We start from the raw sequence: 15,294 nt of genomic DNA on the forward strand, positions 1-15,294 counted from the left end.
ATCATTTTCGTCCCTAAACTATGACAAAAGTTCGTTTTTCATCCCTAAACTTTCAAAAGTTCTATTTTCGTCCATAAACTATCACAAAAGTTCGTTTTTCGTCCCTAAACTTTCAAAAGTTCTATTTTTGTCCCTAAACTTTTCCAAACGTATTGATTTTCGTCCCTCCACATCAGCACTCTGTCAAGCCACGTCAGCACTCCGTCAGAACTTTTGAAAATTTAGGGACGAAAATAGAACTTTTGAAAGTTTAAGGACGAAAAATGAACTTTTGTGATAGTTTAGGGACTAAAATAGAACTTTTGAAAGTTTAGGGACGAAAAACGAACTTTTGTGATAATTTAGGGACGAAAATGATATTTTACCCAAAATTTTTTCTCTAAAATTAACTCGTGTATATATATATATATATATACTCACGCTTTTTTTTTTTTTTCTTTTTTTTTTTTTTTTTAATTTGGGGCCCCCCCAAAGTCCAAAAATGCCTCCATCCCTGAATGATCCTTAATAGTCACAGCCACAACAAGGCAAAAGCTACCAAATTTTTATATAAGCATACCCCCGCAATGGTCTAATATATCTCTTCTCACTAACAGTTGCAATACTATACCGTTGATGTTGTTGTGGTGTTTGTAAAATCGTGTACTTCATCCTGATGGGTTAAATGAAACGCTATCATACACTTTATTTGAAACTTTAACCTCAAGCTCCACTTGGTTGTTGATCCCCCGATCTTTGATTATCACAATGCTTTCTTTTGACTAGTTAAGAATAACAATCATCTCTAGCTACTGATAATTGACACTGGACTTTGGATCTATGCACCACCATAACCTAGGAATATGCACTTTTTTTGGCCCTCAACTTAAATTTACCATTATTGACATGGGAATAGACAATCAAATACTCAAAAAAAAAAAAAAAAAAAAAACTCTCTTAAACTAGAGTAATGAACAAAAGTACCATATCATACCTCAAAAGCAGGTTTATATTGAAGTTTATTTGATGGGGAACTATTTATCAAATAGTAGGCCATATTAGCTACAACAGCTCAAAAATCTTTTGACAATTGGCATTGAAACATGCACTTCTATTATTATTATTATTATTTTTTTTTTACTCCTTATTTCCAAAGATGTGAAAGTCAAGTAAACTGGAAGTAACCTATAATTTAGAAAGTTTAAATTGCATTTTAGTTTCTGTTTGTAACAGTTTATTTACCTAAAATTGAAATTTTTTTACTAAAAGTGTAGAAAAAATGTCAAAAAAAATAAACTGAATAATTCAGTAGTAACCATAAATAGTATCAAAATGTGCAATGGAATCCACAAATAGTATAAAAAAGTGCAGTGAAACCAATAAATAGTATTAAAAAGTACAGTAAAACCCATAAATAATGGCAAAAATATGCTAAAAGTGAAAATAAGCAGAAAAATTCAGCTCATCCCAAAGTCTAATTTTTTCTTACCATCATTCCCACCACATGATTAGTTCAATTTGGTGAAACAGTAAAAGCTTAAAATTTAGGGACAAATGGTTATTTGGCATGTTATCACAACAATTTATTTTTTTGGATGAATAGTATCACAACCTTATTTATTTAAAGGGCATTCGTTAGAAACTTTTTTTTTTTTTTTTTTACTTCCTTTGTTTCAGATTTTCGTTGTGTGTTGACTTTATGAACCCTATGACACTATTTTCTCCATGTTTCGTAAACCAAAAAAACCGCAAAACTAAAAAAGAGCCTTTTGGCTGTTTTCATTTTTCTTTATAAAATTAGAAACAAAAATTATTTTCTCTTTTATGTTGCTTTGAGCTTGCCAAACAAATTTTATATCATCGAAAACAGAAAATGGTCCTTGGAAACAAAAAAATTGATATTAAGAAAATTAGTTAGCAGACGTACTTTTAGTGTGCGTTTGGATTAAAATAAAAAATTAAAATTATTTTATTATTTAGTTTATTTTTGCTATTATTGATAGGCCTCATTGTACTTTTTGGTACTATTCATACTATTTCAACTAACTTTTACCTTAATTTACAGTACTTTTAGCAATAATTTTTTAATTTTAGCAAAATAAACGGTATTCAAACACACCCTTAATATTTGATTGCTTTTATTTATTTCTTTGCCAAAGTAGTGTGGTTTTGCTCCTCTCCACGACCTGATTATGGAAATTCATTCCAAAAAGGCAGAGTAACCTGATGAAAAGGTGGAACTGGATGTCCCAAAATATATGACAAATTTGCTGAGTTCGAGGGTTTTCATTATGTGGCAAATGTGGAAAGCCTGCAATGATATCAGGTTAAATTGGGAACAAGGTCAGTCTTGGAACAATGGTCGTTAGGACAGGCAAGAGTATGTTGGACTTTGCAATGGCTGCTAGAAATTTAGAATTAGTCCCAGATATAGATAACCAAAAATAGCAAGAAATGGACTCATCCATTTGCAACAATACGTAATGGTACTGCTGTGCATGGTGTAAAACAAAGGTATTGAAGTGGTTTCCAGGATAAGTAAATGCCTAGCCGGTGGAGGGTATGACATTTGAATAGTCTTTCTTTAAAGGTTTACATTGACGGAGGGATGGGTGATTGCATTCCTGGTTACCCCTATCTCTCAATTGCCTATATATCCTATGCTCGAAATTCCATTTGTAGCCTCTCATTTTTCAAAATACTTCGATTGGTATACTTAAGAAATAAGTTAATTCACTGATTAGCTCAAATTGTAAAAGATAGTTACTGATTATCAATTTTAGGGATTTTTTTTAATCATTTCAAAGGTTTTTAAGGTATTTTGGTTATTTTATTAGTTTTTGGAGTATTTTTACAATTTTAAATGTTTCGAGAATATTTTGACAAGGTTCTAGTGGAATTTTTGAGATTTTGATAATGTGGTCAATTTATAGATTTGAATTTTTCTGCTGCCCCAAAATGCCTAGAAATGAGTAGGCATTTTTCGAAAAATGTTTACATCAAACAAACCGGCTGAAGTTGCAATAAGGCTAATCTTAAGATTGAACCAATAATTTGGTTAAGGAAACCACCCATAAGAAAACATTGTATTTCACTCCCCTAATGGAAAATTTTATTTAATGGCTGCAATGATTATGATGACCAATAATGTGATTCCATAAACTTTGTGCTTAGAATTACAGATGGAAAGAGTGTCATAGAGAGCAAACTAGACCAGGTGGGTGTTTAGAAAAGCCATCATCTTCAATAGGTTTGAAATGCATTCAATTTCTTCTGACTGATTATTCCTTCCTAGGACATAAAATTCATTTCAATCAACAATTAAGAGCCCAAAAACGAGTTTCACACATGTTTAGTCCGATGGTTGTCCACACATGCACGAACATAGTGAAGGAACTCCAAACCCATCACCATGCTCTAAACCTCTATCTTTTCTCCTTTCAACATCTGAACTACTTTGAGGAGGAGCAATATGACCATTAACAAAAAGTGAGTTGGGTTCTGTGACAGGCTGAGCCAGGTCAAGTTCGTCGGGTCCAATATTAGTAGGGCTCTGATTCCTTCTATATTCATCAGCAGCTCTTCTCTCCACTTCAAGAAAGTGGCCAAGAGATTGAGGACTCCTTACACTCTTAGCATCAGTACTGTCCCTTAAGCACAAAGAAAAAAGCCATATTCTGGACTTGGTGCTTTTCTTTTCCTTTGAAGGTTCGGTTTTTCTTCCCCTTAATGATCTTCTAGAGAACTCTAAAATGCTAGAAACCCCAATAAGGCTCCCAAGGGTAATGCTCTTGTCATGGAAAAAAGACCCTGTAGACTGCAATGCACCATAGTATGATAAGTAACAGGTTACTTTTTGGGACTAATATCATTATAAAATAAAACCAAACAATAGTAACATTTACGTTCAATCAAATAGTTGACTGAATAGGAGTATTTCAAAAGTTCCTCCATCAATTACCATTGTCTAAATATTAAATATTGAACCGCATGGTCTAGTCAATTGACTCGATTCTCAAATTTTCAAAAGCAATTCAACATTAAGTATTTAGATGATGATGATGAATAACTTTTAAAATATATGCTAAAGTGAGATTAAACTACTGTAAACCGTTTTAAACTCATTTTTTGGTCCACATTTGAGAGACCCCTGTATATGCTAAACTAGGGTTGCAGAATTTTCTTTTACCCTCTCCTTTCATAAGATAACTGCTGCAAAGTTCTCCCAGTCAGTTCATGGTTTATTACCATCATTAGCAAATACCTTACTTCAAATGGTTACTAGCTAGTACCTGCCAAGAGTTTTGTAGCTAAGTAGTATTACCCAATTCTCACAATAGGATGAATCTTGTTCAAATCTCTTCTCTCCACTTGTTGCAAGTAAAAAAAAGCTACTACTACCATATAAAAGTTGAGCATTTCTATCACATGCTATAGATATAAATTACGGTCACATACCGGTAAGGTAATCATAATTGGTTGTCACTGGGAAGGGACATCCATCCATCCAATATCTAATGTGCATTTGGTAAGCGCAAAAACAAAAGGTCAATCTATTGAGCTTATTTTGATGGGTTTGGCTTCCTTTCAGTGATTTTGAGCACGGGAAGGAACATGATACTGACAAGATCCATGTCTTAAAATGGACACGTGTCAATTTCGTGTCCCATCTTATGCTCTTGTCCATATGAGGGAACCTTTATCTTATTTTCGTGGGCTTTACACACGCCAAAAAAAAAAAAAAAAAATACCCTCCTTTTCTATAACACTGTCAACACATAAGCAATTGATAATGCACATCCAAAGGTACTCCTAATCTTGAAGTGTCTAGTGATAGTTGAATTCATCTCGCTGGTACAATTTGTCACTTCAGTAGAGCACCCACGCAAATAGAGTTACACAAAGTAAACTGTGGCAATTAGGAAGTGAGTAGTACTACAGTGATATTAAAAAGAGTACAACAGCTTGAAAAAGGACCAAGATAACCCCTTAGAAGAGGCATTAAAGAGGAATTAATAAAAATGATACCGATTAAGAGTCTTGTAACTGGATGACATTATCTAATTCTCTTATGAAAGCAAACTTGGATTTAAATCCTCCATTTTGATTTGAAGTAAGAAAAATTAAAGACGGCAACAATCAAAGAGAGAGAAGTTAGAAAGAGGATTTTCAAATTAAATTCCTCCAAAGGAAATCACCAGGCATCTTTGTTCATAAAAAGGACAAACTGAAAGACACCAGTAAAAGCAATAGGACTACTATAGTCTATAATCATGTCAGAGGATATGACTTTTTCTTTTTACACTAATTAAATCTCAATAGATACATCAAAGACTAGACACCTAGGAAAAATGTACCAGAGCAAAATTTTTACCTCAGATTTTGTTAATATTACTGACCTCTGTGTCCAAATCCGATGAAGAATCTGTGGAGGAGGTTGGAGAGCCAGTGATTAAAGTGTTGAATGATATTGATCCAGAGAAATTTTGATTTCTAGCCAACCCAACTCTCACATTCAGTGGCTGCAAACCCAGGGGCCAGCCTTCCTCCTATAATCAAATCAGTCAGAAAAGCAATTCATTGAACCTCAGACAAAATAGACAAATATGAATAAGAGAACGCTACTACAAGAAACAAGACAATGGTACAAAAAGTCTGGCCCATTATATATATATTTTTTATAAAAAACTTATAGGAAAATACTGTAGAACCAGCTCGCAAACATGGAAAGAAAAACAAAAATCCAAATGAGCCAAGAGAGAAGACAAATGAATACCTGTCCAGCCATATGTGCCAATAAGTACTTGTATAGTACTAATGGTGACTGAATATGTTAAAACAAGTTCAATGAGGTCACCTCAAGTACTAAAAATGAATGAATGAATGAATGGAACTGTCATTTTCTTGGTGTTTTAAGCTCTGCAAAAGAACTGCAGTTCGATAGGTTAGTGAGAAGATGAATCAGGTAAATCTATATAGAGGTCCTTCAAGTGCACAGTAGCTCAAGAACATCACTAATAAGCAAGAGAGAGTGTACTAAAAACAAGCAGAACAGAACAGGGTCAAAAAGAGTAACAAAATGAGTAAGAGGGGTTATCATTTGTGTGCACCCTTTCTCGGCTTTACTTGGGTTTTGTTGACCAGAAAGAGAAAGCAGAATCATTTTGTTTTCCAAGTAACAAATGGCAAAAGTCCAGAACAAGCTCAGAAACTGTCTTCCTAATTTAATGACAGATATACCGTATTTGAGAAGATAAAAAGCCTTTTAATACTACAAAACACTTCTCTTTTTTCTTTTTCTTTTTTCCAAATTCTTATCTTCTTGCATAAAGAAATATTTATTTGTGTCTTTCTTTTTTGTTATAATTTCAAGGGAAATAATAATTCCACTGATATAAGTCTAGAGAGAAATGTTCACGCTGTTTTTCACTAACTTGACTTATAATTTATGTATATTACTCATATCCACAATTTAGTATCTTAGAAAACTGTAAATAAAGGTTGTGGCCCCTACTATTGTTCTATCTTCTATCTGAATCGATCTCTTTCTCATCATCCACTTCAAGAAGCAGATTTCACGTTGTGTGAGAGAAACCAGTAATGACACGGGAATAGGAACACTCTAACCTTAAACGCCAGGAATATTTTGAACTCTTAGCTTAGCATATAATAGGGTTTTTTTGTTTTTTGTTCTTTTAAATTATTCGGCTAACAACCTTGTAATTTAATTGGTACCTCGTTGTATTTGGTACCTCATTGTATTTTTAATGAAAATGTCTAAGATTCAAATTTCTTTTACTCGAATTATTGAATTAAAAAAAATTACTATGAGAACATTAGTGGGTCAATATATTGTAAATAGACTAGTGTTATAACTCGTTAAGGTAGTTCAGTGGTGGGTTCACGTTTATATCGGAGTATCACAAGATCACCTTAACTTGCAAAAAAATGTGTGTGTGTGTATATATATATATATGAAAAAAATTATATACTAAACTAACCTATTAGGATTACCCTAATAAAAATCTTGAACACTCTAGCTTGAGAATCACAAGAATTTGGATTCAACCAAAATAAGTTTAATACTACATCTACAACATTTTTTACATTAATTTTATAATAAATCTTAATTGCTATTGATTCTAATTTGAGCTTAACATTGACATCACTTTTTTACTCACCAATAGTATCTTGTTGCATAAAATTTGTTGTGAAAATATTGTGGACATAACATTATTCCAAAAATAATTCTTACTCCCCAAACATAATCGTTAACCCCTTAATAAAAACAATAAAAATTAGCTCGAATAACAACAAAAATAACCCAAAAAAAAAAAAAAGACTAAACAACAAAAAGTGAACAAATTATTAAGAAAAAAGCCAATTCAAAAACCAAAATAAAATAAAATCGTTAATCATTCAAATTTGTAAATCATTCAACTCATTACATAAAAATAGTATCTAATTTCATTTTTTCTTAAAAATTGGTACTAAGAGAAATATTAGGGTCGTGAGTTTTTCTTGGCGATGCCAACAATTGTGTTTTTTTGGCTTTGCTATCGCAACAAGTTTGCTCTTCTTGCCTACTTGTCTCCTATTTATAGCAAATATCATTCATCTCTCTCTCTCTCTCTCTCTCTCTCTCTCACACACACACACACACATTTCAAACTCTTTATCACTTTATTAATCTTATTTTAGTATTCTCAGTTTTCACTTTGTCTCTTATCAATATTATTTTTTATTAGAAAGAGATTATAATACTTCAATGTTTGTGTGATTTTTTTTTCTTTATGATATTGATATATTTAAGTTTTTTTTTTTAATGAAATTTATATAATTTAGTTTCTTAGTGATCGCTTTAAAAAATATTCCTTGCCCCGGCACCGAGGCAATTGCATCAAATAATGACTAGATATTAGAATACAACAACTCACAGTGGTCACGCATAAATTAGATAAAAGAGAACCATTCCAATTTGGATATTTTGCTACTAAACGATGAGATGAGCAGTTGGACACATAAGGGATGACCCATGTGCGATGGGGTCAACTAATTTGGACAGATGTGCATATGTACGTGCCACGTGCCTAAAAATAGAAGCTTTTTTTGGGTCCCAAAAGGTAGTAAATTCCAAAGGTACTTGAGAAGAAATTTCAGGAACAATGAAGGAAAATTATGCATAGGAACTGTTATACAAAGAAAGTTTCTGGCATTTTATGATATGATGAGTTGGAAGAAGTTGGAAGAAGAGGATCCAATAAAGTGGACAACAAATAAAGGGCAATGCTTTTGCTTTTTGTGGGTGGCAAATTGGCAATCACATCATAACCCGTATCAACAAGTCCACCCCTAGCTAGCTAATTCTAATTGAGTGCTACCTTTTTCAGTTTCTTTTATTTGACCCACCACAAGTCCTTCCATCTTTGTCGTGACCCAACCAAGCTTTCAACATTTGGGGCCACCATAAATGGGTCTCTTTGTGGAAAATCAAATGACTAAACGAGTTGGTGCTTTGACTATTGTCTTCATCAGTGTTTTATTACTTAGAGTTGGTCCATATGTTTTTATGACCCAAAAGAAAATGAGACCAAAGTTCCAAAACAAAAATTTCATGACCCAGTTGTGGATAAGAACTAGACTCAAAAAAATAAAAATAAAGATTTTGAAAGATCTACTCAATCTCTATCAACCCCTTTTAGGGTTTTCTTTTCTGACTGACTAAATATTAGGCCTTGAGATCGTAGTTAGTGGACAAACAAGACCAAGCTCCTTTGGGCTACAAGTCTCATTGTCGCTTTATGAAGGCTCTTTTCTGGTTGATTATATATCAAGTCTTGAAAGCCCAATTTAATAGATAGGCAAGATCCAATCCCTTTGGCCCTTTGGGCCACGGATCTTATTTTCTTTAACACTAACCTAGAGGCCACGTTTAGCCATTGACAACACTGGCCAAAAATTATACGACCGTCAATAAGATTATAAATAAACGTGTAAGGCCCGCTAAAATTATGTGCAGCACAATCTAAATCATGCCCCAAAGCCTTTGTTGTTGTTGTTTCTTTTCATTTTATTTTATTTTGTATAATTTGGTAGTCAGAGAGACGATTTCAACCTTAGGCATTTTCGTTGAAAATACTATTAGGTATTATTTAAAGGGTCATGCTAACAAGTACCCTTAGAGTATTGATTAACAATTCATTTTAGAAAAAATTGCACACCATTTTTATGGGAAATGAAAAAAAGCTGTCAAAACATTAATTTTTTTTTCTTCTTTTCTCGTAAAAACTTTCTTTAAATAAATTGTTAACCAATGCTCTAAAAGCATTTGTTAGCATTTTTCTTATTTAAATTATGAGAGATGCTACGTTTACAACAATTTTATAACAAATCACAGGTGGTTAGTTGTTATTAATTCAAATTTGAAACTAACACTAAGATGTTATTGGTTTAAATTTAAAACTAACACTAAGATTACTTTTTTGCCCCAACAATAACAACTAGTAAGAAACCTGCGACTTATGATTTGTTGTAAAAATATTGTAGACGTATCATTTCTCTTAAATTATAAATCTCTTGGTGATCCAAAGCCCATGTGAACTCAAGGAAAAAGTTGAGGGAAGTTTAGTTTATCAAGTAGGGGGAGTATTTAATGAGTAGTTAGTATGTCTAACACGTTCACTGGTCAATATGTCAATTAGCTTAGAGTTACCCAAAAGGTTCCTAAACTAATGAACTCAAGAAAAAAGTTGAGGGAAGTTTAGTTTATCAAGTAGGGGGAGTATTTAATGAGTAGTTGGTATGTCTAACACGTTCATTGGTCAATATGTCAATTAGCTTAGAGTTACCCAAAAGGTTCCTAAACTAATAGGCTAAGCAAATGTAACTAAATACATGAACTCAAAAGTTTTATTACATAAGGGGAAGGTGTTAGGCATCACACTCCACCTATCATAAAATAGTACGTTATTTTAATATCATTCCTAATTTTTATCAGTTGGAATCCAACCCATGTATTGGCAATTGGATTTAGAAAGAATAATATAAAGATTAAGAAAGTATATACACTCATAGTTGTCAAAATGTGAATCGTATCATGAATAAATTTTTTATTATTTATTTATTTATTTATTTTTTTGTATTGTGTATCGTAGGATACACAAATACTTGATAAAATTTTTATATATATAAAGGAAATATTCATGATAAATTTTGAATATATTCAACTAGTGACTATTTATTCATCGCTAATGCAATAATATTTAACAGTCTAACTAAATAAATCAAACTAGGATGTGTTTATAATAAACACATTTGAATTTATTAAACTCAAAAGAGATAATACATTACAATGGCCCAAAATAATAATTTCTTTTCATTATATTTACCATCCTGTCTAATCAACTCCATCTAAGTCAATATTATCATTATGTTCATCATTTTGCAAACATATTTCGTCATTGAAATTTTCTTCAAGATCAATAAACATTTACTATCGCTTCTTGTTCTTTTTTTTTTTAATAATTAAAAAAAAAAAAATCTTCTTGGCATTCTAGTTTCTTAGACTTATAACAATAATGAAAAATATAAAAAATAATTATATGTTAGTTAATACCTTATTCATTGTATAGAAAAAGAAATTTGTAAATATGAAAGTGAAGTGTAAGTATGTAGTCCAAATTTTGTAGGAGAAAAAAAAAAAAAACTTATGGACATGTTATTTTATTAGGCTAAATTAAGTAACTTAATAATTTTGTGTTAAAAAAAGTATAACAATTTGTTAGATTAAAATAAAAGTACAATTTTTAACCCAAAAAAAAAAAAAAACACACACACACACACACACACATACTAAGCATATGAAGTCTAGGAAAGTACAAATAGGCATGCTTAAGTCATGTACCAATTTTGTTGTTCGAGGGGGGGTGTTGTTGTGGGGGTGGGTGTGGAGTTGCATATTCAAGTGTAAATGGGCTTATCTCACTCCCTTAAAAGCAAATCAATTTATTATTAATCTTTTGCGTAATTCTCCTACAAAAAATACACTACTAAAGGAAAGAGTTAAATTTAGATTTAGAGGAGGGGGACTTTTTTGGCTTGGTTTTTGATTTTTGTGTGCATAGGCCCAATTGTTTTAGACCATGAACAAATTTCTTTCTTTTGCAAATAATTCTTGAAAAAATATATTTGGAAAAGAAAAAACATGTTTTAAAAGTGAAAATCTTATATTCTTTTAGATATTTGGAAAATGTCACTTTGAATTTAGACGGAAATTCTTTTTGGCTTTTAAAAAAAAAAAAAAGGATTGATATTTACGATTTTTGGAAAAAGGGAATATTTTCTTAGGTATTTTAGAAGATATTATTTTAAAAATCTCATGAGTTTTTATTTTGGAGAGCATATTTATAAAAAGGTACAATTTCTCTTATGTTTTTATGGAAATAATATTTGGGCTAGAAAATGGATTTTTGGGAAAATATTAAACACTTTGGAAAACATTTTCAAGGAAAAATTGAATTCCATATGTTTTAGAAACTTACTTCTAATCTTTGAGAAAACATTTTCTAAGGGAAAATCCCATGAACTTGGAAATCATTTTTTGGTAAAGATAAATCCCATGGTTTCTAAGAGAAAATTTTGGATCCATGGGGTTTTTATGCAAGCTTCATGGGTCTCTTAGAAAGTTTTCTTCAAAGTAAGTCTCATGGGTTTTTTTATTATAAGAAATGTCTTTGAAAGTGAAAATCCCTATGATTATAAATGTTTTCATAAAAATATCTTGTAAAACACATGATTTGGAAATTATTTTAAAAACAAGTTGGAAAAACTAATTTCAAAGAGTCTAGTTAATGGCCTTAGAGCATTTATTAATAAACCATTTTAAGAATTTTGATACCACTTTCATGGGAAAAATAAAAAATTGTCAAAATATCACTTTTTTTTTTCTCATAAATTTTTTTTTAAAAAAATTCCTAAATCAATGCTTTTAGGGCATCCGTTACCTTTCCCCAATTTCAAAAACAACTTGTAAAACATGTTTGAAAAGTGATCTTGAAAATTTGCTTTTAGCAAACAAGCTTTGAAAATATCTTTGAAAAACAATATGAAAATAGTTTTGAGTGAAAATTTTGACCAAACCATTTGATGTAGAAAAACTTGGTTTTACAACACTAGCTAAAAAGCTAGTATGCAAACCCACTCACAAGATAATAGCAAAAATCATAAAAGCAATAACAACATGCTAGCACACATCAATCTAGGAAAATGAGAATTCAAACATGTAAAGTTGTGATTTCCAACTAGCCTTTGTTGGCTTTAGTTCTATGTCAAATTTGATTATATTTTCTTCAATTATTTCCCTATATTTATATGGGTTTAATTGTAAGGGATGAGTGTGAGAGATTGGTGAAGAATTAAGCGTCAAAAGAAGATCAGTGAAGTTCGCGACTAGCTTGCGAGAAGAGTAACCTGCGAAAGGCCACATGTAAAGCACATGACTAGAAATTGAAAAGTCATGCTAGGCGGTCAAATTCGCGAGTACTTCACGAGAAAGATCATCTCGCGAAGTACCCACAAAACTCTCTGTTTGGCAAAAAGAAAAAGTATTTTACCAAATTCTTTACCCACAATATAAATACCCTCATTACCCACGAATTGTATGGAGTGCTCTTCAGAGAGAAAACTCTAGCAAAAACACTTGAGAGCTAGAGATTGTTATACCCACAATAATCCACACATTTTCTCTTGGTTTTCCTTTACTCCTACCTCTCAATCTTTACATCCTTGAGAGGTTCTTAGCTCAAAGACTTACCACACCCAATCTGAGTGTTGAGTCAAGTTTTGGTGCCTTTGGGAAGTATTGGTAGAAGCCATTAAGTGGCTGATGCAATTGGATTGAATGGCAGGATCCAAAAAGCTAATGAAGACATGACTCCGAGAAGTCCATTGGTAACAGGAGTTTGGAGGGCTCAAGTACATGTGATAGACTAGGCTTGGAGGGTCTTTTGATATTCACGTACTCCAATTTTATTCATTAGTAGATCGATTTCGACTTGGAGGGTCGCGAAGAGGTTTTTCACCGAGTTCTTCGGTTTCCTTTTCGATAACACATCTTGGTGTTATATTGTATTTACATCTCTCTTCCCTACTCTTTAAGCTTTTCATTTATTGTTCATTGTGGTTGAATTTGGCTTGGAGTAGTATTACCGATTTATTGCGCATATTTACTTTTGTTCGGCACTTGATTAAGTTAGAGTAAAAGCAATCTAGCCGTAATTTTAAAATTGGGGTCTGAACAAGCTTTAGTGTTTTCACACTAATTTGAGTTTTCAATTCATATTTGAGCGAGTACACTTTGTTGGATTTTGATATCCTTGTGTAATCCTAGACCCCATTTGAAATGGATAGATCTCAATCCTTCAACGCACCTCCCTACTTTGATGGGAGTAACTATGCTTTTTGGAAAGTATGTTTGCATGCTTTTCTATGTGCTATTGATGAGACCGTTTGGGATTCTGTTGAAAATGGTTGAGTGAGACCTACGAAACCTAAAGTCGAATAGGATAAGACTGCACTTGCTTTGGCAAATGCTAATAGCAAAACTATTAATGCTATTTTTTTATGGTGTTTTTATTGATGAATTCCACAGGGTATCTCATGTAAAGACTGCCAAAGAGGCATGGACCATTCTTGAGACCACCTATGAAGGAACTAAGAAGGTCAAGGACACCAAACTTCAAATGCTCACTACTCGATTTGAGGAAGTGAAGATGAATGACAATAAGTCATTTGATTCATTTTATGGGAGACTCAATGAGATTGTTATGGCCAAGCTCAATCTCAAAGAGAAGATTGAAGTTGCCAAAGTGGTGAAGAAAGTCTTGAGATCCTTACTCGAAAGCTTCTAGGCTAAGGTCACCACCATTGAGGAGAGCAAAGATTTGGACAAGCTTAAGATTCAAGAACTTGTTGGCTCTTTTCAAACCTATGAGCTTGGATTGCCCTCTCACAAGTCCAGCAAATCACTTGTTCTCAAAACCATAAATGAAAGAACCAGTGATTCCTCCGATGAGGATAATGTTGAAAAAGAGGTGGCGTATCTTGCAAATAACTTTTTGGAAGTTTCTTAAGATGAAGAACAATGGGAAGTCATTTGGCAAAGGGAAGTTCTCATCCCCCAAAAATGACAAAAGAGACTCCAGGAAGAAGGATGGGAAAGATTCATCATCATTCCAAGGAATTTTGTGCTATGAATGCAATGACCATGGGCATCTAAAGAAAGAAAGTCCAAATTATTTGAGAGGAAAGGGAAAAGTGCTAACAACTACCCTTAGTGACTCAGAGAGCTCAAATTTTGATGCGGGAGGAGAATATGATAGTGATGGAAACTATTCATCATTTATGGTGATTACCACGGTTGATTCTAGAGATGAATTGAGCGATTTGGTTAAAGAACTTGGTGTACATTCTGAAGGTGAAGAGATTGAAGTTTTTGATGATGAGGATGTGTACCTCAATGAGGGTGATAAGAATCTTTAAGAAGTATACGATGCGTTACTTGAAGATTATGGCAAGTATGCTAAGGTTGCTAAGAGTGCAGTTAAGAAGATGAAGAAAATTGAAGAAGACCACAAATCCACTCTTGTACAACTTAAGGATGCTAAGTATGAAGTTGAAAAGTTGAAGGAAGAGTTGCTGAATGCCTACTCCAAAATCAAGTTTCTCGAACTTGAAGTAATTCAAGCAAATGTCAAAGTGGAATGCATCACCACCAAGAAACTTGATAGCATGCTCTCATCTCAAAAGCCTTCCACGGACAAGACCATTTTGGGTTACATGGGTGAAGGAAGCTCAAGTGGCAAACCCAAAAAGGAGATGGAGTTTGTGTTAGCAAAGAATCTAGAGAAGCCCAAGGTTGAGATCCCTACTGTTGAGAAGAAAGACATTAGTCAAAAACCAAAGGCAAAAGGGAAGTCATTGCCTAAAAACCAAAGTGGACCTCAAGTGAAGTATTTTTGTCATCATTATGGAGTTCGAGGACACATAAGACCAAATTGCTTCAAGCTTCATGCTGTTAAAAGGGCTGACTTTCTGCATGATCAAGGAAATTCAAGAAGAATGCCAAGGGGAAACCAAGCTAAAGGAGAAAATGAGGGTCAACTCATTGGAGATGTTATGGAGATGTTAAAGAACATTTCATCATGCCTAGCTAGCTTCATCCCGATGTTTGAAAGTTATGTTGGTCGTACTTTTCCTTCTAAGTACCTCACCCAAAACACTCGTGCGGTGTGTGTGAAGAATGGTACTCATGCATAA

At 32.9% G+C, this 15,294-nt stretch overlaps 2 protein-coding genes across 3 annotated transcripts; one reads left to right on the forward strand and one right to left on the reverse strand.

Moving 5' to 3' along the window:
• Positions 1–3,053: 3,053 nt before the first annotated feature.
• On the reverse strand, positions 3,054–6,599 carry LOC111997161 (uncharacterized protein At3g17950). Of its 2 annotated transcripts, XM_065764901.1 has the most exons (4): positions 6,494–6,599; positions 5,756–5,909; positions 5,379–5,528; positions 3,054–3,796 (listed from the first exon to the last, which is right to left on the reverse strand). In XM_065764901.1, the coding sequence occupies exons 2-4, from the start codon at positions 5,765–5,767 to the stop codon at positions 3,332–3,334; spliced, it is 627 nt and encodes a 208-aa protein (XP_065620973.1). In that variant the 5' UTR covers positions 5,768–5,909; positions 6,494–6,599; the 3' UTR covers positions 3,054–3,331. The 2 variants fall into 2 exon arrangements, with proteins under 2 accessions (XP_065620973.1, XP_023884998.1); XM_024029230.2 differs by lacking the exon at positions 6,494–6,599 and having other exon boundaries at positions 5,756–6,278.
• Positions 6,600–14,022: 7,423 nt separating this feature from the next.
• Positions 14,023–15,294, forward strand: LOC111997132 (uncharacterized). Its single transcript, XM_024029196.1, has 2 exons — positions 14,023–14,500; positions 14,543–15,294. Exons 1-2 carry the CDS (start codon positions 14,023–14,025, stop codon positions 15,292–15,294), a joined length of 1,230 nt encoding a protein of 409 aa, XP_023884964.1.

Source organism: Quercus suber, unplaced genomic scaffold, assembly GCF_002906115.3.
Source record: "Quercus suber isolate HL8 unplaced genomic scaffold, Cork oak 2.0 scaffold_591, whole genome shotgun sequence".
Taxonomy (NCBI): Eukaryota; Viridiplantae; Streptophyta; class Magnoliopsida; order Fagales; family Fagaceae; genus Quercus; species Quercus suber.